The 22686-nt window shown below is 41.2% G+C and overlaps 1 protein-coding gene across 1 annotated transcript; it reads right to left on the bottom strand.

Moving 5' to 3' along the window:
• Positions 1-3078: 3078 nt before the first annotated feature.
• On the bottom strand, positions 3079-22088 carry ppp1caa (protein phosphatase 1, catalytic subunit, alpha isozyme a). The gene is made up of 7 exons (XM_080856425.1): positions 21620-22088; positions 8776-8907; positions 7983-8213; positions 6888-6992; positions 6456-6679; positions 5536-5670; positions 3079-5226 (listed from the first exon to the last, which is right to left on the bottom strand). The coding sequence occupies exons 1-7, from the start codon at positions 21672-21674 to the stop codon at positions 5110-5112; spliced, it is 999 nt and encodes a 332-aa protein (XP_080712551.1). The 5' UTR covers positions 21675-22088; the 3' UTR covers positions 3079-5109.
• Positions 22089-22686: the final 598 nt, after the last annotated feature.

Here is a 22686-nt window from a genome sequence, read left to right as displayed (position 1 = left end):
GCGTTTAAACACCAGTGAACAAACAGTGTATTTTCCGTTTGACGAATCTTCTGAACCCAGAAGTTGCTCTCAGATTCCAGACAACCTAGTAGCAAGAGCTGCTACCACTGTACATACTTCTGTTCTATTGGTTGTTTTCTGCGCTGGGAATATTCGTGACCCGCCATTCATCGCAAGTAGTGCTTCCGATTGGCCGATCTGAAATTCACTTAATTCTCAACGTTCTGGTTGGCTTGTACTGGTACATAATAAACAAGTTCCGAAATCAAGGTGCTCTGAAGGTTCATTTCACTCAATTCAACGAGGGAGAGAGGTATGACTGTATTGTGAATCAGACTTGTTGGTCACAGGATGACTCATAAAAGACATTCCACCTGTGTATGATATAAATAATATTTTTAGAACCTAAATCATCAGGCAACAACATTGTATTTTGGTGTTTGGAGAAAAGGATCGCCCTAACGGAAACAGCCTTTTCATAAATTGGATTGGTTACCCAGATAGCCCAACAGCTGACTCTGTAGCCGACACCTGATCCGCTATACAACCAGCTGCTATTTGGGTAGGATGGCTGTGGAAACAAAAAGCCCATAGACGGCCAAGAGAAGGGACCTCCCAAAATATGAAAAACATTTGCCATCCGACCAAAATCACAAAGCCTTAACGTCTGTGTTTTTATTGGGAAATCCGTCATTCATTCATTCATATTATCGTAATTTCACGGTGCAAAGTCATTTATTTGAATCAAAATACCACTGAATCAAAACCAGTAAAATAACAGGCTAAAACACCAGAATCTGGCCATCAACTGGAATATTAAGATTTTAGGCAGTTATAAATATCAGTGTAAGTTCAGTTTTACAGTGTAAGATCAGTTTTACAGTGTAAATGCACATTTATGACTAAAATAACACAAACTTCTGAACCAGTCTCAAGCTCCATATAGGTCCACCATGAAATCCAAAAAAAAGGAATGTGTTCCTTGCTTGAAAGGGAATTACTTATAAGTGGCATCTGTTCCCAGCTACTTTGTGTATCTGAAAAACATACAGAGCAGCCACTTCGTTAGATTTGCTTCTCGCTGGATTAGCTTTAAGCATGACTCAACAAGCTTCTGAGAACATAGGTGAGAAATTATTGTGTTCCGAGGCAAGATCGCATCACGTTGGTGGTACTAATTAATACAATTCACTTTTCATTCATCAGTTCCATGGCATTCCAAAAAGACACTCCACTGGACTGAGATCTGGTGACAGGAGGAGACAGTTAGAATACACTGGACACATTGTCAGGTTCATGGATCAAGCTTGAGATATGGTCTTCTTTGTGACACACTACATTACTAACATGTAAGCAATTGGTAGGCTGTTACCACAAGAGGATACACACGGTTGGCAACATAAGTACTGTGGCATGTAAGTAGTGCTGCTGATCTGGTATTAATGAGTTTGATGCGTGACAAGAAAAGATTGCCCCTAATCATAACACTACCATAGCAGCCTAAAACATTAAAACTAATATAAATTCTATTATCATCAATGGTCTTGTCATAAATGGTACACACTCGTGTCCTTACAGCTTTCGATGAACTAAAATCAGTGCTATCTAGTCTTTTGGGATAATGTATAGGCCTATCTTTACAGACAAAATGGTAGCAGTTACTGTCCTACATTTTTTCTTTATACTGTACGTGGGGTACTTATTACGTGGGGATTTTGAATAGGCCAGCTTTCAAATTTGCAAGCATTTACAAATACTTCACTTACAGAAATATATATGACCACATGGACCAAAAATGCCCTTCATAAAGCACCATGTATTTCTTTGGTGTTTATTATGCTGGTAGATATACTTACTGAGTGGACTACATAAATCTTCCAAGTTCCAATATGACATTCATGCACAACGAACCCCATATGACTGAATTTACATTTCATTTATTGCAGTTCCAAATTCCTTCTGTCCAATGTCTATCATCTTTAACATTGCTGTTATTTGTTGACCAAAGTATTCAACTTTGTTATTGCAGGAACTTTGCAGGATGACAAAGTTTTTTAAACTTGCGCTGCTTGTTTTTTGTCCAACTCATTTTCACAGAAAATGATATTGAGCTAATGTAACTTTAGATGAATTCTACTATCTTTGATGTGTCTTGTTGTCTGACCACTGGTTGTCTATTTTTCACTGATTCTAATTTCTGTCTGGGTCTGAAGAGTTGCTTAAATTCCAGTATGCAGAATATAAAAGGGCCCCACTTTAGGCTATATTAAATAGTGAAACAAGATATACATATTTCAGGAGTACGGAAGTTTACAGATTACTTATTAATAACTGTCCCTCTTGACTACTAATTATTTCTGTGACTCTTAAATCAACAAGTCCATGCGTTCATTCTGTGATTCACATCTAAAGAGATACGTATGCCTGGATTGACACACACAGGTTTTACAAATAAACTATTTTTATTTTCTACGGTAACGTGAGAAAATTTGTGAATCACTGGAAAACATTAATTAAAAAATAGCATACTTTGAAACTTGCGGTTTCATAAACCTATTAATTGACTTAGTATGTTTGAATTGCATGTGTTCTACCAAGCAACAGCGCATGGAGGAAAAATGTCCCTGATTGGTTGAAATAGTGAAAGAAACAAAAACTCACATTATCTAATAAAATATCATAATTTTCTGTCATGTGAGGACAACCATAACTGGAAGAATGGTCACATAGTAATAGTAATACTAATAATGATAAAGAATTAATATGATTAATAACAATATTTGTTATAAGCTCACACCATATTTGCTTGGTGAGTTTGAGGGAATTCTGAAAAGGTCATCTTAAGAAATGAAATGGCAGACTGTCCAGTAAAAATTAGCATCTTCCTTTCTCTCATTAGAAACGGCCAGAACTAAACAGTATGGCATGACATGCATCTTAAACCTTGAGGTACTGTTGCCCTGCACAGCCACAAGTTTGCAGCAGCCCTCTCTATAACGTATCCATCTGGTGACAATTTGCTGGCTTGGGCCCTACCCTTTGGTTGAGACATGCAATGACCCCAAAAATACCTTATAGAATAAGAAATGCAATTTTTAATGTAATTGATTCAATGACACTTGGAAGAAGTCTGGATGAGCGGAGGTCTGCAGTTTACATGACAGATCAGACAGAGATGTAACTGTTCCTGATTAAAACACAAAGCCAATTTCAACTTATGATTAAAAAAAAAATAAAAAAGTTACAACCATCAGGACACGACTTTCAAGAAAGAATGGTCATTTGCTTGTCTTGAAGAGCCGTTAAGGGGGTGGGTAATTGGTTGCACTTTCAATTCATTTTGGCAAACATTTTTTCTAAGCAGTTTTCAAACAGCTATTCCCCATTCCTTAGCCCATATTCGTTAGAAATTGTTTCAATATTTTCCCAAATTACAAAATGGTAATGAACTCCAGCCATCTTCAGTAATATATTGAGGTACTCCAAGGACATTAATCACAAATGCGGTCACTTAATTTCCTATCAGAGACAGAAAGCACTGAACAGCTGATGTCATCAAGTGTGGGTGTTATGTGGTGGCAGCAGGGGGTGCTACTCTAGCATGTGCTCTAGACATCAACTGTCTGCAACCAGATAACATGATTAACCATGTATCTTGCTCTAGCAGAGGAGTCATCCAAGTGGCAAGACCTACAGCCTGGCTTTAGTTGCCAACAGACAGAGATCTAGCAGATAGTTAAAAAACACTTAGCATCTTCCTGATGACAGTCAACAAAGCCTTAAAATGGAAAAGCCTGATAAAAATGTGAAAAAAAGAAAAATTGAAAGTGGTTTTGAATGTCCAAACCCATTTTTCACAAGGGTCATTACGTATGTATGCAGCCCAGACAGGAATAATAATCAACTAAGAAGAAAAGAAAAAGGAAAAAAATAAAAGAATTGATGGTAGGCAGATAAAGACAAAAAAAAAGAAGAGGGATCTATTGAAAGGATCAAAGGAGGTCTGTTGATGAAGACATAACTGATGAGGGGCTGGCCTTTTATTTACAGTCAGTTCCAGGTAATGAAACTCAGAGAAGGCCAAAGTGATTTTTTTTGGTGGGGGGTACAGTCAGGGGTAGACAGGCAGGAAGTGGTTGTTATTCATCAAAAGATCCCTGCTATTCAACCCTGAAGGGATCTTGAGGCTCCAATGAAACAGCACTCGTTATTCAAAAAGGGAAGAGAGGAGAGGAGGGTAACGAACACAAAAAAAAGCAACAAACTTGGCCAAATAGTATCAGAAAGGTGCAAAGGTGAACTTGACCAGGAACAAGCAGTAAGCAAAGTGGGGCATTTCACCATTTTTTTTTTTTTTTTTTTTAAATAAACAGTTCTCTTTATTTATCATTGAGAAAAAGAAAAAAAATAAGAATTTCACATCCATGATTGCGTTAAAAATCACTGGGTTTCAGAGACCAATACCCCCTTTGTCTGACCCCTTAAGTCGGTCTACACGTGTTGAATTCGGTATCAGTGGTTGAGAGATTGTGTGCATGTGTATAAATGTGTTACAGTACAGACAGGCTGGTCCTCCCTCTGACAACAGGATAAAAGGTTTGTGTTCAGCATTAATACACACGACAGCCTGGACATACATAGCAGTGGCTCCACCCATACTTATGCTCCCTTCTCGACATTTTGTCTACCCCATCCCATTTGACTTTTTTACTTCAAAAACACATCCTTTGTGCCTGGGTGTGCATTCTCACTGCTGCCTTTGAGACCAGACATCTCCCTAAGAGGACTAAGGGGGGAGACAAATTTTAGGGGGGGTTAAAGGGAGGCAGGACGAGCACAAAGAATTTTACAAACCTCGCACACATACATACGGAAACACACGCATACAGCGTCACCCTCATACATCACAAGATATTAATTACAAAAAATGAAAGAAAAACTAAAACAAAAGAAGAAAACAGGAAAAGAAGGGAGGTGGCTAAAACCCTGGGTACAAGTTTTGCTTATGTTGCTGTTTGGTGATGTGGGCGAGAGATGGGCGGGAGGTAGAGAAAGAGGAGGAGAGGGAAAGAAAGGAAATGTCGGGGAGAGGGGGATATCCAGCGGGTGTTATTTCTTGGCTTTTGCACCCTTCGCTGAGTTTCGTGGCGGGGTGACTGGACGGCCTGATCCCATACCTCCTCCTCCACCGTAACTATACAGCTTCTTATCTGCAGGTTTGAGAATCTGCAAACCAGAGACACAGACAGATATTTCAAATACAGAAAAGGTATTCCACTTACTGCATGCAACCATATCATGTTGAACCAGACAGAAATACACTAGGCTAGAGGACGTAAGCGGCTAAGTGCTAACTGAGAGAGCCTCAACCAACACATTTAGGCCAAAATAATGTAAATTAATGAAGGCACTCTCCTGTAAACACGTCATAGCTCATTTGAGAGTACAGAACAGTAGCACTGAACTAATAATCAACAGATCGCAGTCAATCATGTAAAAGTATGTAAAAGTATGTTTGCATGGTGTTGAGCTCACCTGGAAGGAGCACATGAGCGTCTCGTCCACACTCATCATGGCTCCAGCATTGTCAAACTCTCCACAATAGTTGGGCGCCGAGAAAAGTGTGACAAGCTGTCTCTTGGCAAAGAACTCGTAACCGTCTTCTACCACCTGAGAGAGAGAGAGAGAGACACACACAAAGATTAGGAATGAGAAATCAGCAGTGTTCTGTGCACTAGAAAAAAGACTTACACATGCCACAAATTAAAGTGTGATATATCTCCAGTATACCACAATTCATTGCAAGGTCAACAGACTGAAGACATTCGTAAGTTTACATGTCATTCACCATTCCACCACAAATGATTTCGATTTAATGTTAATTTTATTTTCTATAGGCTTAATTTGTGTACAGTAGGAACACAAGAAAAGGAAAACAATCTTGTTAAGTGAACATGGCAAATATAGTCTGCAGTTTAGCTAAATATCACAATATTATTCTTTTTACCAAAGGTAAGTCGTTTAGCTGTTCCACGTTAGCATTACTATGTTGCAAAGTTACCAAAATAGAATGTTTTCGAAAGTAGTGCCAGAAACCTGCCGTTGTTTTGACATATGATTCCCACATAGTGAACTGAGACTTTTCTACATAGGCCATAGTGAGTAAGTGGATATTCTGAATACAACTATAGAACCAACTGAATTTGAGGAACATTGCATATGCCTGTTTGACTCCTTCCATGTCCAAAACGTAATACTTTGCCAGGACCTCACCGATTAAGAGCACAAAAATATCTAATACCTATAATTTAACGGTCACAAAATGGCCACTACAGAATAAAACTAGTCATTAATGCCCCCATTGGTTAACCAACTTCCTATTCCATGTCTGACAGAGAACAAATAATTGGGAATAAGAATGCCCCCTTCACGTCTCTTCCAGCCCCAGTGCTTACCTGATGTGCCCTGCATATAAGGTCCATGTCGTGTTTGTGCAGGAACTTGGCCACCACGTCTGCACCAAACGTGAAGGAGACGCCACGGTCGTTCTCGCCCCAGCCCAACACATCCTTGTCTGGGTCAGCCCACAGCAGATCGCACAGAAGGCCCTGGTCGGGCACGTCTGTGGGACGCATCACACGACGAATCTGCTCCATAGACTGCAGATCAGGAGAGAGTCCTGCAGACAGGGTAAAACAGTCAGGAGTTAGGTCATACACAAACACACACAGGGCACATCTTTTAACTGTGCACAAAACACTCAAGATCACACCACAGACACAATGTAAGCCGAAACACATTCAATGGAATGGTTCACATGCAGAGCATATTGACGGCTTCGCAAAAAAAAACCCCACTGATTTTGCGATGTAACTGAAAGCACTTACCACCATGGCAACAGAAGATCTTCTCATCTACAATGGCAGCAACAGGTAAACAGTTGAAGCAGTCTGTGAAGGTCTTCCAAAGCTTGATATTATACCGCCTCTTGCCTAAAGGAGCAAAGCGCACAAACAACAGCATTAGATGAACAGCTAAGTGGATACGATACAAAACCAAATCTGTTGTGTGGATTTCCTGCACACTGTAGCAGACATACTTCGAGAGGGGGGGGGGGGCTGTTCTATGTGCACACAGCAAGGTGGCCATTTTGTGGTCAAACAGGAAGTTGGACTGTGTGTCTTTAAAATGTCTACATGTCTGCTCTGTTATTGAGGCATTTCACCAAACGTTAAATGCACATGAAATAAATGTGCTGGCTCAACACCTTGTAACCTCGTACGACACAGAGGCCACATACGCAAGCGGGCACATATATGGCCATCAATAGGATTAGGCCCTGATTCTGTGGGCCGATGTGTGTGTGTTTTGAGTACATGGGCCTGCATGTTCCTGCCATAAATAGGATTAGGCCTGCATTGTCGTTTCCATAAAAGTGTTTGTTTTGCATGTGGGTTTGCTGTAGCTGCCTCTCAAGCCACTCACAAATCAATATTTGGTGCGTGTTAGTCAGTTTGCGATTCAACCTTAAGAGCTGAGCCTATGAATAAGTCATGGTTTTATAGCCACAAGACTTTTACAAGTTGTGGTTTATGTCTAAAAAGAGCTTTGAGGTTTACATTAATTAGTAAACACCGCTTGTTCATGCTCTGTGCAGGACATGACTACATGCGTACGCTTTGTGAATGTATTTCCTGATAAAAGACACAGATCTCAGCTTTGCTTCTTCCATTATGTCAAGCTAAACTGTGGAGGTTTTTTGGTGCACAAAAATGACTGGGGGGTGGGTTACAAGAGCACAGATATCCAATTAGCAAAATATCCAAATCCAAAATATCTGGCAAAGGCTCAAACATATCTAATAAGCTTCATCTTTGAGATCTGATGCAGTCTATTCTCTCACACAAATCAATCTTGTTGCAGAAAATTATCTTTGTGTGTGTTTGAAAAAGAGTATGTAGCAACAGGCATGGGTTACTCACACTCATCATAGAAGCCATAGATGCGGTTGATGGAGGCGCACTCATGGTTGCCGCGCAGCAGGAAGAAGTTCTCGGGGTATTTCACCTTGTAGGCCAGCAGCAGACATATGGTCTCCAAGGACTGCTTGCCTCTGTCCACGTAGTCGCCCAGGAACAGGTAGTTGCTCTCGGGAGGAAAGCCACCGTACTCGAAGAGCCGCAGCAGGTCATAGTACTGGCCGTGTACATCACCTGCACACACCATGAAATGCCTTCAGAACACATGCAAACTGAGGGACGGTAGGGTGGGGTTCAAATCTCACATCCAAAAAGTGATGCCAGCTAAAATGAGGTGACCTAGTTAAGCTGACACTGAGGGTGTACACACTGGCTGTGGAGTGGCGCAGTGCTCATACATACGCGTTCAAAATATTCTGAGGCTAATGAGCAATGTCCACTTTTACAATGGATCATACAAATGAATAACATGCAGAAGGGGCATAGGAACTGTTGGAGCTAGTGATCAACGGACATGAGGACAGATAGTACTTTCATAGGTGTGGCTCTTGATAAGGGTTCTATGAGAACCGATAGTGGTCTATAGGACAGATACTGCCACAGCAACAATTGCCATTGCACCGGCAGATAATCTTATCAGCATGTGACAAGCTCTATGACCTCGGCTTGGGAAGATTTACTGCTGTGCACACACTATTCAAGCACAGACACCAAAAACAAACAAACAACAAAAACAAAAAAAGAAACAGGACCCAGAGGTGCTGCTGATGGCGTTAATGCAGCCAATGGGACTCACCGCAGATCTTGAGTGGCGCCTCGAGCTCCAGCAGGATTGGCTGGCTGAGGAAGATTTCCCGGGACTTGAGGCAAAGGCCACGGATCTCATTCTCTGTCAGCTGCACATTCTTGCCTGGTCGAGAGCCTTTCACTGGAGAGACAGACATGGAGGATTTAGATAGATCAGACAAAGGCCCCCCTCCACACACACACACACACACACACACAAATAGAGAATACTGAACCAACACATCAAACATCAATTAAGGACAAAAATGTTTCAAAATGTCAAACTATGTTGGCCAAAAAGAATGGCAGTGCATCAAAATGTACCGAGCCTGAGTAGCACTTCAAAGCAGGTCTCAGGGCTAAATCCTATTTAGACACAAAGGAACACTGAGGCCTCAGTGAAAGGACAATTATGAGGGTACACTTTGATCTGTGTGTGTGCGCACGTGTGTGTCTTCATCTGTCTGTTCACAGGATAGGCATCTCCCTCAGTAGAGACTATATATGACAGAAAACAAGACCCTGTGCAAAACATGGGGCCAGACACACCCACATGCCAAACATTGAGGCATGAACAGACATGGACACACACAAACACACACGCTGCACCAAGAGCACGTGAGACGCAAAGCCTGAGTGGTGATGTAACTACAACAGAGCCACTGCAATGAGGCAGACTGAGCGAACGAGGGAGAGAGAGAGAAAAGAGGGCAAGTTTTTCATGAAAGGACAGAAGAGGGCCGAGCGGGGAAACACAGCTGATAAATGGTAAAACAAAAGGGTGTATACCAGGGACAGCAAGCAAGTGAGAAAATAAGATGATGAGAGTAAGGCCGCAATGTGGAGCTGCTGAGCCGGAGTCAAGAGAAGAGAGATTTTAAAATGGCTAATGACCTAGAGGATGCTCAAGGGTAAGACTTGAGAAGGAGAGAAATGGAGGTCAGAGAGAAAGGGAGGGAGAGAGCATGCGACAGAAATGCAAGGCATGTGCAAGCAACTAAAATAAAAACTAAAAAAAAAAAACCCTCGCCCTTTGCTTGTTGGCAACACTGCAGTAGAGCGTTGGCTGGCTTGTACAGCGGAAGCTTAATAGAAGCGACAGCTACAAGATGGAGGTTAGAAACCTAAATGAATGTATGATTTCCTGCAGTGTGCACTCAGCCTCCATCACACAAGAATAATATAGGTCAGGCACACACTCCCCTTTGAGATTATCAACAGGCTAATATACAGAATTGCATGTTGCAATTACGCAATGAGGACACTAGATGAGAAAATGTCTCCTCACTCAATCTGTCCATTTTCTTGGATCGCATTTCAGCAATGTGACTCAAATCATATTTCTCCTTCCTGAGTAGACATGTTCATTTTTAAGACTTTGCTGACAGCCAACCCAGAACAACCATATTAATCATGCAGAAAAACAGTTGACTTTCTTGTTTACATTACATTCTGTTATTTCTTATAAATGGGAGAGTGTAAAATGCTTTTGGTCTGATGGCCTCATTAATTTCTTTCCAACTCGCCAAGTGGGCAGGGCCTATTGTAGATTTTCGGACACTTCAAAGACCTATTATTGGGTTTTCCAGTTATAAGGCGGCTTCAATAGTTTATGAAAAGTGAATTAAAATCCACATATCCAACATTTTTTAAATGCTGTTCCCCTGGTTCTTGGTTATAAGCTAATCATTTTGCATATAATGGCTTTAAACACGTTGGCCCCCTTTGTTCTGGACACAAATTTTAGGGATATGGTGACTTGTGCAGTATTACAAGTGGCCTTGGCCCTCTGCTGTCCTTCCAGTCCTACCAGCAGCCCGCAACAACCAACTTCCAGCCTACCTGGCTGTATTATTCATAGCAGACACTCACAGGCAGGGAATCACATTAGGGCACACTTGTTTCCTGTGCCACTCTGCGGTGTGCGTGAGCCTTTCCTCACTCGTTGTGTGTGTGTGTGTGTGTGTGTGTGTGTCCAGGTACTCTGTTACCTCAAAACACTGGGATCAAAAGCAATCCTCAAACATGGCCTATTCGACTCTACTACCTGCCCTGGGCCAAAACAGAACACAGAGCAGCAGGGTGGAGGGTAGAGTCAAGCTACCACATGACAGACTGAAAACAGATGAGGGTTGGAGTGTATGGGCGTAGCAGGGCAGGGCAGGGTAAAAACATGCCGTGCAGAGAAAAGGGGAAATAGGGGAGAGAGGAAGCGCAAGGGACAGAGGGGAGCTTGCGTGGCACTGACGTGCGTTGTGGGTCAATGACAAGTTGGTGCAGAATCTGAGCAGAAATATCCCACACAGTTGCTCTCTTCTTAGAGAACTGCCTGCATTTCATAGATATCTCATCAGCATGATAAATTATTACCGTTTGTACCATTTAATAGAGTTCCCCGTTTCTTCTTGGTTGAAAAAGAAAAAGTTAATTTGTGCTACATAAGCTTCTGGTTGTGTGTCTGTACTTACTGTGCACTGTGAAACACAAGGTACCATGACAGCACTCAGCAATGTAACAAAAACAACCTTTAAGCCTGAACACTTTTTTTATTACCAAATTGTCTACAAAATGCATTACCCTACCAGAACAAACTGCACACTTAACCTTTTTAAAAGACACACCAGTCATAGGCTAGTCTGGGAAGTCCCGCCCCACTTCTTCCGGCCAAATTGATTTTGCCTCAGAACTGGGTCTGGCCAAGTATGGATACCCGTTCATTTCAAGATTTCCACAATCCTTGGAGCCAATCACAAACTGGCTTTTGGCTACCTGGCGCGCCATTGGCGGATTTAAAATAACCACGTCTACGTAGCAAACGCGACGGCCAAGAAGGTTTGAAAACATTGGACATGGAGGCCGCCAAACCTCAGCAAAACTTCGATACTGCTCTCGCGGCTGTCTTGGATGATTTCAAAGGCAAGTTTTCTTTGAAAACAGAACAGAAACTTGCCCTGGAACAATTCATACATAAAAAGATGTGTTTGCTTTATTACCGATCGTTGTATCGTTGTGTAGTATCGTTGGTCTGATTGGTTAAAGGCGTGTCCAATTACGTGAGTGAAGTGGATCGCTGATGATAGTTGGCCAGACTAACTGAGCAAATGCAATGCAGTGAAGGGGCAGGGAATTCCCAGACAAGTCATAGGCACCTCTGACTGACCCAAACACCACTCTTAACACCAGGATATGAAAACAGATCAACACTACAATATGCAAGACTGTCTGAACGTTAACACCACAACCACCATTCTCAACATCTACACCTGCTCTGAGATGGCGTTTGGGTTAACTTTGTTGGTTTGAGGACATGGTGGGTGACCTGAACAGGTCTGTGTTCTTGGGGCCCAGCGAGTGAGGTGCAGGAGGCCCCTGGTCGGTGGAAGCTCTTGAGCCGAGCGTGGGGGAAAGTGAGTATTAATAGGACTGCGCTGCTTGTCACTTTAAACCAGGATTAAAACCGACTAAAGCCCTGACAGCGCTTACTCTAAACTTAGCCACTGGGGCCAATAAGCAACAGTGAGCTTAGTAAAGAGGGTGCTGAGAGAGTTGTGCTCAAAAGGTTTTCTGAGAAAACATACAAACAAACAGTGAAGGGTTAGACGATCACATCGCATTGCATTTGACATGCCATTAAAGGGTCTTTTTCTCATAAAAACAATCGCACGCACTCACACACGAGTTGCAACCACAACTGAGACATCCGATTCCCTGTTGGTCAGGGTGCTGAGGGTAATCCTTAATGATGTGTCACACTGTGACCCCTCTTAATTGGTTTTCCTTGCCCTTCAGACAGTGATCACAAGGCTAACCATGTGTGTGACTCCCTGCCTGCTTTGTCAGGTACTAAGCCAGTGATGTCACATGCGAACAACAGGGGCAATCATGCCTGTATTTGAGTCACACAAGGACTAGTCTAATATTTAAATAATCAAAACAGATAAATGCACAGAGTTAACTGCAATGTATGAATTTGTCACCTTGAGGTAGCTGCTTTTCTGGAGCTAGAGTTGGTTTCTGATGCTTTGACAAACTACTTGCAGTTTGCTGGGCCTTTCCTGAGTGCTGGTAGCTACGCTAAAGCATTCTTGCAGAACAGAAACAAAACAACTGCAAAGATTTTGCCTGCTAAAAAGAAGACTTCAGGCAACATGAACCAACTGTCACTTTCAGACTTTAAATTTAACAGAGCTCTACAAAATTTTCTGGAACATTTTTAAATGCAGGGTAAAAGAGGCTTCTGGCACAGCATTTTTTGTGGGACTAATATCTGATGAAAAATCCTTTCAGAATTAGCCCTGCATTAGCATTACGTTACAAGGGAAGATGAACAACAACCACCCAGGAACACCCAGACCCAGCTCATGATTATCATGGTCAAGGCTTGCAGAGGCTTAGTGATGTAATAGCTCTGACTAAACCCTATTCTGTGTGCACTCACATATGGACTCTGTAGTACAGGCTTCAGTCGAGTAGCCACAGCTCACTGTTGCATGCAACACTCCAGCAATGTCTAAAGCCTTCACAAAGGCCCAGTGTCTTCATCAAAAACTCAAGACACCATATCGTTTTTAGAAGACGCCATAGCAAGAACCTAAATTCTGTTCCCCCTTTTATGTTCCTGTTTGCATTCGTGCATAGCTTGGAGTGCTTTTTAGGAATCAAAGCTTTCATTTATATTATCAGACTGCCATGCAGCACTTGCCAGCCAGGAACCGTAAATGAGCTGCAGTATAAATCCTTTTGTTTGGTCTGGCGTTGGATGCGCCTGCGGCTGGCCTGGATGCTGGGTGAGAAGCGGATCACTTCTGAACCGCTTTAAACCCAAAGGGCCCATCATCTGGTGTGTACTTTCTTCAGCAGAGGGACAAAGTCACAGTGGCATAGCTACACGCCAAATCCACCTTCAATGCCTTAAGCCTGGTTTATGCCTCATCAGAACTGATACCAAACGACACAGACTAGTCAGTGAGAATGAACTGCCTCTGGGTGTTCAACCAAGAAACCTGAGAAACGCAAGGAGGCAGATGGGTTGTAACGATAACAAAAATACCCCCCCTCTCCCTCTCAAAGGAAAAAAAAAAAAAAAGCAAATCACAAGGGCCCTGCAGATGCACATTAAAATTTACACATATACATGAGGTCTATTGTCATTTGCGGACCGCAATTTCGGAACAGTTACAATTTAAAGAGTGCCGTTACTTGGCACTTCATACTGATCAGAAACAAAAAAAAAACCTTTCATAGTATGCATTTTCCAATGGAAGCATGAATCAATCCATCAAAAAAAAAAAAATGGAACTTAAATATTTCCCTAACTGACTGCTGAGAAACTATCTGTGTCTTCAAATGGATAAAACCCAACTTAACTTCCTTCAGTTAATTTCCGCTAGGTGTTTTTTTATTAGCCTGTGGTTGATCCAGGGTGTCTGCAGGTTTTAACAAGTGCAATTTTAGACTTTTTTAGACCTTTTTTAGACCATCATGGGTTCAATTTAAGACCTTCACGGCGTATCAAAAAAAAGAAATAACAAAGCCAGACTGCGGTCAATTGACATTTATTGTCAATGAAACAAACATACAGCCGCAGAAAAAATTAAGAGACCACTTCAAAATTATCAGTTTCTCTGGTTTTACTATTTATTGGTATGTGTTAAAGTAAAACGTACATTTTTGTTTTATTCTATAACCTACTGGCAACATTCCTACCAAATTTCAAATAAAAATATTGTCATTTAGATCATTTATTTGCAGAAAAATGACAATTGGTCAAAATAGCATGGAAACTGATAATTTTGAAGTGGTCTCTTAATTTTTTCCGCAGCTGTATAAACATCCATTATTTTACATGCTTCTAAGCTGTGCACTTTTGGTGGCAATTTCATCCTCCAGAACCTTAAGCTGGGAGAGTTTGTCTTTAGCAGCCCTCCTCAGAGCATTGGATTTTGAGAGGAGCTCTGCCATTTTGCTGCCAGCCTTGCCCATAGTGTCAGATGAGCCCAATTGTTCGCGAATGCTGGACGCAGCACTAGAACTAGTACTACCGGTAGAGCTATTATTTATGCTAGCTGCAGAACAAAACTGGGCTATACCATGCGAATTTCGCGCCGCATTTGCTGAGTCCTGGTGCTTACTTGACTTTGTGTGCGATTCCAGTGCCTTAATGCCCAGGGTGACGAGTTTTAGAGTTCTTTTGCAGAGAATGCAGTAAGCCTCACTGTCGTCGGGAACGCGTTTCAACCAGTCCGAAAATTCCAGTCGCGAGAGCCAGTTATCATTGAATTTGCATTTCCCCATCTTCTTCTGCCATTTAGTTGTCTTCTACTTCATAACTTCCCGCCTTGCTCGCACACAGGGAATCAAAATACTTGCTACTGCAAGTGACGAGAGTACATTTCCGTTTCACATCCGTAGTTTTCTTATTACGTTCCACTAACAGCAACATGTCATGTAGAACTACACGGACCATAACTGCGCCCATTACAGGAAAAGAAAAAACAGAACGGCGTGGAAAAGGACGTAAAAAAATATATTTTTTGGGTCGATATTTTGCATTGAAACGTAGGTCTTAAATTACTCCAACTCAATTTTAGACATATAGTGCAAAAAAAAAAATCGCTATATTTTAGACTTTTTAAGGCCTAAAATGGAAAATGTGTAATTTTAGACTTTTTAAGACCCCGCGGACACCCTGTTGATCAATGTACATCGCAGACGCTATATTTATGACAGATGGCACCTTCAGAGGAACCTTGGCACGTGCTCCGAGACGCACTGAAAAACAAAGGACAGGAGTGGAAAAAAAGGTCGCCATGATTACATAAGGGGATATAAATACCATCATTATTAAGCCTGTTTATTTTGTCCCGCATGGGATGGGAAACTTCATGTCCCTTGTCTGGGTTTGCCGTGCCATACAAAGTGTTTTTGCAAAGCACCCAAAGGCAAATGAACACAACACACATTTGCAGAGAATGGCAGCTTAATGAACGCAACAACTAGAGAGACCGTTCAATCTCAAAACAGGCAGCCTTCTGCAATTGTTTGCATGTGTAGTTCCGTTTAGACAGTTAACATGTTACGTCATGTCAGTTGTTTGTGAGTGTTGTGAGAGGGTGCTGGTGCAGCACTCCCCACCCAATACTTCAGAACAACGGCACCTGAACTCACACCAGTTAAAATTTTATGAGGCACGTAAAATGTCAGCAGGTGGATTGCCTGTAAACTGAAAGCCTTCAGCCAGTCATCCATTCACTTCAATATCATCCCAGTTAACAAATATAGTATTAGACAAAGGTTGTGGAATTTTAAAGTTCTTAAAATGTCAGTGACCGCCACCAGAATTATACAACATAATGAACATGGTACTTTTGACTAATTTCTAGCTGTGTATTACATTAATTATTATTAGTTTAGTTAACAATATACAGAAGACTAGCTTCCTGAGCTGTGAGCCAGTTTAATATAAATAAGAGATACAACATAATGTACCTCTTGTTGACAATGCATAAACTAGCTTGCATCACTTTTGTGTCTGGCCTGGAAAATTGCCTGATTAAATTGGTGAGTTAAGCAGGAACGCAGTTTATCGTGCTTATGCATAGCTACTTCTTTAATTGGCTGTGACCACTTAATGACAAGACACTAACATTTTTCACCATGGTCTAATGATCACCTGGTCACCTCAATATTACTGTCCTGAAAAAGCACTGAATGATCTATAGAGTGCTTTATGCTAAATTACTTTTAAGGCTCAAAGTGAGTAAGAATATCTTTATAATTAATCAATAATCTAACATGGTTTAAGCAAGTCGGAGCCCTTAACACTAGTTCTTTTTTTTTTAGTATCCCTTCCTAGTTACACGAAGCCTGCAATAGTAATTGTTTTTATAGCTAGCTCACAAATATTTAGACCATGACCCATACCCAAGCTCATGTGCTTTAAGGCTTCAGACAATAATGTTATTGATTCATGCAGAAATGCTTATTCGTACAGAAACGTATGACATAACAACCACATTAATTCCCCTCCCTGTCGAGCCCAGACCCCAACAGCAGCTAAGCCATCTGAAAGAACAGGGACAAAACCCTGCATGTGAAACTGTATACAAAACACACACTGACAACAGCGGCAACCATCCAAGTCAAACTGCAGAGGTTAAGGAAGTGTGTGTGTGTGTGTGTGTGTGTGTGTGTGGGGGGGGGGGGGGGGGGGGGTTGGCGAGAGTGAGAACTATCCGTCACAGACACCTGTTAGGTCCACACAATGGTTCCAGGTCTAATTTTTATCAGAGGCCCTCTCTTGCCTTCAGCTTTGGGTTTTTAAATAGCCCAATTGCAGTAGGTGCAAAGGAACCATGACAACAGGTTGTCACACTATCTAGGGGAATTTATGGTAAACACTTACCATTAATATTTCATAGCTGCACTTCCTCAATAAGTAGGGCCATCCAGTTAGGTAAAGGCCGCTTTACTTGCTTCTTCATGGCAATTTAGCCGAAACTAGGAAGCCACTTAACACTTGAAAGAACATTAAATTCTAACCAACAAGAGCATAGCCTTTGGGAAAGCCACAAACATAGCATCTCCAACCACAGAATAAATGGCATGCATTTTTCCGGGAAAGGGCTAGAAAGGGTTACTAGCACATCAAACCGTTCCCGAGCGTTGTCTTACGCAACACACACTTGTCATGCGGATCAAACATCATTACCTGCTCCCTCTTTCTACTGGGATGTCTGGCATACAGACACAGATTTGCATTCCACAGTGCCTGTTTATCTGACGATTGATACGAAGACTGCATTTGGAAAAGAAAATAGAAATTGTCACCAGGCTTTGGCATGCTAATGCTGACAGTGTAAAAAAAAGTGCTAAAGTGCAATAGAAAGAAAAAAAAGAAGAAAAAAACTGTGATGAGGCAATGTCCAAGGAAGAGGGTGCAGTCAAATGCTTGAGGCATAACAAGCTGCTTCTTATCACTCTGTACTACCTGCACACCCCTGAGTTAGCTTACAGCATACAGCAGTCAAACAGACCAGCAGCCATAGCCAGTTAGCCTAGGCATCTATCTGAAGTCTTCCATCAGGGATTCAACACACATTATGAACAGGGTGTTTATGGCAAAACCCAGTGCTTAAATCTCATCTCCAGGACATGACAAAACGGCTCTGCGTGGTCTTAAACCCTATTTTATACAAACACAGGGCCACAGACCAGACCTCTGTAACAGTTTGGTGTGACATGTATCCAATAGAATGGGACACTGTATTTGATGCAGATTGCAATGAATTAGTTATTGTCTTGTTCCATGCCATCCCATCAGTCATCTGCCTCTTCCTACATGGCCTAAATTTAAATTTAGCACAACCCTGAACCCAAAAGCACTGCTTAGCGAACAGGCCCATTCCTCTAGCTTCTTTGCAGAGGGAGATTCACTGTGTCAGGCATCGTGCAACCTCTTTTCTTTTCTGCCAGCAACAGGCCCAAGCGGTTTTGGTTATCCAATCAACTGGTCCCTAATATTAAGATAAACATTTCAAATGAACACAAACAATTAGGTGTTTTAGAGTTAAGGATTATAATCTTGAGACTCACAATGCAAAAGAGGTAGTCTGTTCAACGTTTTAGACAGCCAATTCACAAGATGTATTTTCATTTTAAGTCCAACAATGACAACATGGTTGCCATTACTGACAACTTTTTAACCGATCTTGTAACAGGTAACATGAACAGTCGTGCAAACCTGACGAGCATAGCAGAGCATAAGACAAACTCTTTGGGTTTGAGGAGTTTGAGTAATGAAGTCTTAGTATTCCCCTGCTGTGACCTGCTCATTCTTTGTAACATACGCTAGGTGGTGATCTAGTGGCTTTCAGTATAACTAATATTATTCTATATCACAAAAACCCCATGGGATCCAATGACATTTATTTGAAACTGTTTAACTTCAACATGATTATGATACTGCTCACTTCTGTAAATGGAAAGGGAAGCTGTGATCCCAATTAGTGTGCAATTAGTGAACACCACCTCTGAAAATACATCTCAGTTGGGTCAGGCATGCCTGAAGTTCGGCCCCGCCATCCAAGAAAAGTACGGCCCCAAGAAAAGTACACTGTATAAATGGCCCATGGGCTTGCTCATAAAATGCATTGTGCTCATAAAATGCATGGTGGCAGCACGGCGGTCAATCGATAATGAACCAACACTGTTAGCTAGCTAGACAGCATCAATATTTGAACGCAATAGTTTTCAAGACGTTAGATGCTTACAATTACAGATTAAAAATATCAGTGATCAGAAGCAACTTCACCTTGCTTGATCAGTGCCATCCATCCAGGGTCAAAAAAAGAGAACACCACAAATGTATTTTGGGAGACACAGGTACAGGTGGGCAAGGTAGATATCGCCCAGCCTTCCTCAGTTGGCAGCACCACAAACATGCCAGTTAACCAGATTTGATCAAAAGAGGAAGTTATTGAGGGTGTTGGGAGGCATACAGCTGTAAAAGTAACATCTCATTCCATTTCTGCCCAAACAGGCCGTTCTCTAAATATCCTTACCACTTGCTAAAAGTGATATCAACCACCTTGCACTTCACTGTAAAAGGGACAACTGGCAGGGTAAGTGCTATTATTTTCTCATCTACAAAATTAACAGTTTAATAACTACTGATTAATAAGAAGTAGTAGAGATGGCAAGTTCCGTCAAAACCCGTATTCTGCATGTTACTTTAACAGCTAAATGGCATTCCGAGTTTTATCTCTGATTACACTAAAAAGTCCCAGAGGTCAAAAAAGAGATGTGGAGGTGTTTGGGATACTTGTGATTTACATCTATGCTATGCTGTAGCAGAGAAGGTGGATTTTGTGAATTGTTCTGAGCAAGGTGCCTTTGAATGTGTCATTCGAATAAGGCTAAATGAAATTAGAAATACCTATAAGAATTTGCACTTGAGGTATAGAAACCACAATGAGGAATGGTAGAAACTGAAGGCAGATTTATGGTTGTCTGTTTTCGGAGAGACAGAGAGCGCTCTCAAACCCTCTCCGAGAACCTCTTTGTGGCCTGACGTGCAACTCCCAAATTTTGTAACTATCGACTCCGTCAATCCGTCAACACATCGTTGTTTCCCTTTGGGGTAGTACTATGCCAACATTAGATAGCAGGCTCAGACACCTCGCAAATCCCCATAGATGTATTTTTCAGTTACAATAATGGGGTTTTTAAATTGCACAATGTCTATTTCTCTGTAACTTTTAAAAGATCTAAGCGAGAAAAAAAAGTCAAACAAACCACTTTTATGTACAAATACGACCATCTACGGAGTTTGGTCATCCTTCACCTTTTGCTATCTACTTTACATTCCTAAAACCAAACCATTGATTTATAAGCCCTGCAAATTCACTAAGTTAATATCCAACAATCCATTTTCACTTGGGAAAATTTGATGGTGTTATGTGGGATGAGAGGTTTTAATGGTAGAGCTATCAAAAACACAATAGGATAAGACCCCACATAGAACAGCAGCTAACACTAACAGAAACCTTTGCATTAATCCCATTACTATCATAACCTTTGTTTGCCGTTTTAATGGTACAGTTAGCCCCCCCCCCCCCAAAAAACGGGAAAGGATCCCATACCAAGATACAAATAGGATGGAATGAAATCTAGCATGAACAGAAACCCTTGCATTAATACCATAAAAGTATCCCAAGATTTGCTACATACAGACACATGGATTATTAAGTCACTGTGTGTAACTCATCTTCCCTGACAGAAACCAAATATTAAAAAAGACACAAGAGCCAAATGTAATCTAAATAGATCTAAATCTTGGCACAGTTTATTTATTAACGTAAGATAATACTGCTGCAAGTGTTTTAAAATGTCAGTAAATGCCTCAATCTTGAACATTAGAAGGATAAGACGTGTTGTAATCTTCACTTAAGTCTTGAGTTCTGACCTGCTACTAAACTAGATTTCAAATATACATCTTTGATTAGAGATCTAGAAGTTCAATACTACAATACTAATAGCTAGTGCCATCAGGGTACATTTCCTTCTTAGTCTGATTGCCAAGACGGCCTCTGTTCGCTTGAGAAAAGTTAATGTAGGCACTAAAAATATGGTATCAAAAGACATTGGTAAAATTCAAGTCAAGGAGGGTAATTGTTAGCTAGGTGTTTAAGTCAAAACATGAAGTCTGTTGTTCCTACTCCACAAGTTAACATCTTGTCACCTGATGCCACACAAGGTGACTTTGCTAACGCAGTGTTAGCTAGCGAGCTCTAAAACTCTTAGCCATTTTACCCAACTAACCCAACCAGCAAGCCTGTTGTGTAGTTAAGGGGCTTACTGTTCGCGTTGCATCAGAAACAGTAGCAAACGTTAGTTTCCGTGCTATCATCTAACTAGTCTTTGCCAGTTAAGCTAGCTAGCTAATACATTATGCTAGCATAGGCGAGATGTGAGACTTGGTCACTATAATCAATAACCAAATTATTTATCGTCAAAAGATTAAACATGTGTATGCGTAAGGTTACTGCGTTGTTTTACATACAGGCTTATTTAAACTTAATGTGAGCTAGCTCTCTGATTGATAGGGTTTAGCTAGAAATGCTAGGCTAGCTAGCTAGCTATCTACCCTACGCTAAGTGCATTTATCCTGGTAGCCATCTAGCTAGCATCCTCCCGAAAGAAAACTAGTGTTACCCGAAAAACAAATGATTCATATTATGTTAAATTGTGGCATGTACAACTAATAACAAACAATATTACTCAATACATTTTGTATTTTAAAACACATTTAAGTGCAATGAAAGAAAGAGCATTCAAGCTACTTCATTCCTCACCTTCCAGAAGACGCTGTATTATGGAGTCGATGTTTAATTTGTCCGGCTCCGCCATTTTAATTAATTTTTGAAGATTTTTTCAGGCAGTCAGGCTTTTCGCTTGGTATAATTTCGCAGGTTAGTCAAAAGTAGCTAAGGCCCCAACCCACAGCGGGCGAAAGATACAAAAAGGATATTTTCGTTTAAGTCTAGTTTGCTGGCTTTATTTCCTTTGTCGTTTGGTTATTATGCTAGCTGCCTTGCTGTCTGTCTGTTCGCAGCTAGCACGCCAAAATAGCTTGATGGCTAGCAGTTAGCTACCCGTATAATCGATATATATCCTTTAATATATATCTTCATAAAATACAAAAATATATATATATGTTCAACAAATATTTTCCATCCGACTGATTTCTTCCGTTTATATGGACCAGAGACCTGTCCCCTAAAGTTCCTATCCTTTTCTTCTCTTTCAGGTCTCCCTTCCCCTTTCCCCTTCGGAACTTTAAAAAGGCCGTATTACTCAGAGATAGCTAAAGGGGGAAGGTACATTCTACGTTCTCTAGCTTTTCTGCACAGTGATTGGGTTTCACAAATCTTTCAAACCGAGGTAGAAGATTGTCATTGGTCCAATTTCATGTCTCTATCGCGTTGAAGTCCCACCCCAAAGCTGTGTGTAAAGTGACGTAATAGATTTGAAAGGGGATGAGGCGATTCGAGGTGATCAAAAAATACTGCGGTAGCTTTTATCGAAGCATTGCACTTTCTTTCAGAACATTGATTATGTGACTAGTCCATAACTGAGGTTACTTTTCGTTCTATGTTATGTTATTTTATGAGAAGTTGTAGGTCCATTGAATTTCCGGCACACATAACTACATCAGATCAGTGCCATCATCAGGATATAGACAGAACTCCAAACTAGCATGCCAACAGACAATGGCTACAGAAAGTAAAACAAAAAAATAGGGAGAGTCCCCCACTCCCCCTATCTGAACGTAAATGGTGCTCCCTGACAGGAAATGTAGGCCATGGAGTAGGCCTACAAGACTTCCAAAGAAGACCAAAGGGCGCCCTCAAGAGTTGAG

This window comes from Sprattus sprattus (assembly GCF_963457725.1).
Source record: "Sprattus sprattus genome assembly, chromosome: 18".
Lineage (NCBI taxonomy): Eukaryota > Metazoa > Chordata > Actinopteri > Clupeiformes > Clupeidae > Sprattus > Sprattus sprattus.
The sequence above is the reverse complement of the archived record's forward strand: the minus strand, read 5'-3'. Positions and strand labels throughout refer to the sequence as shown.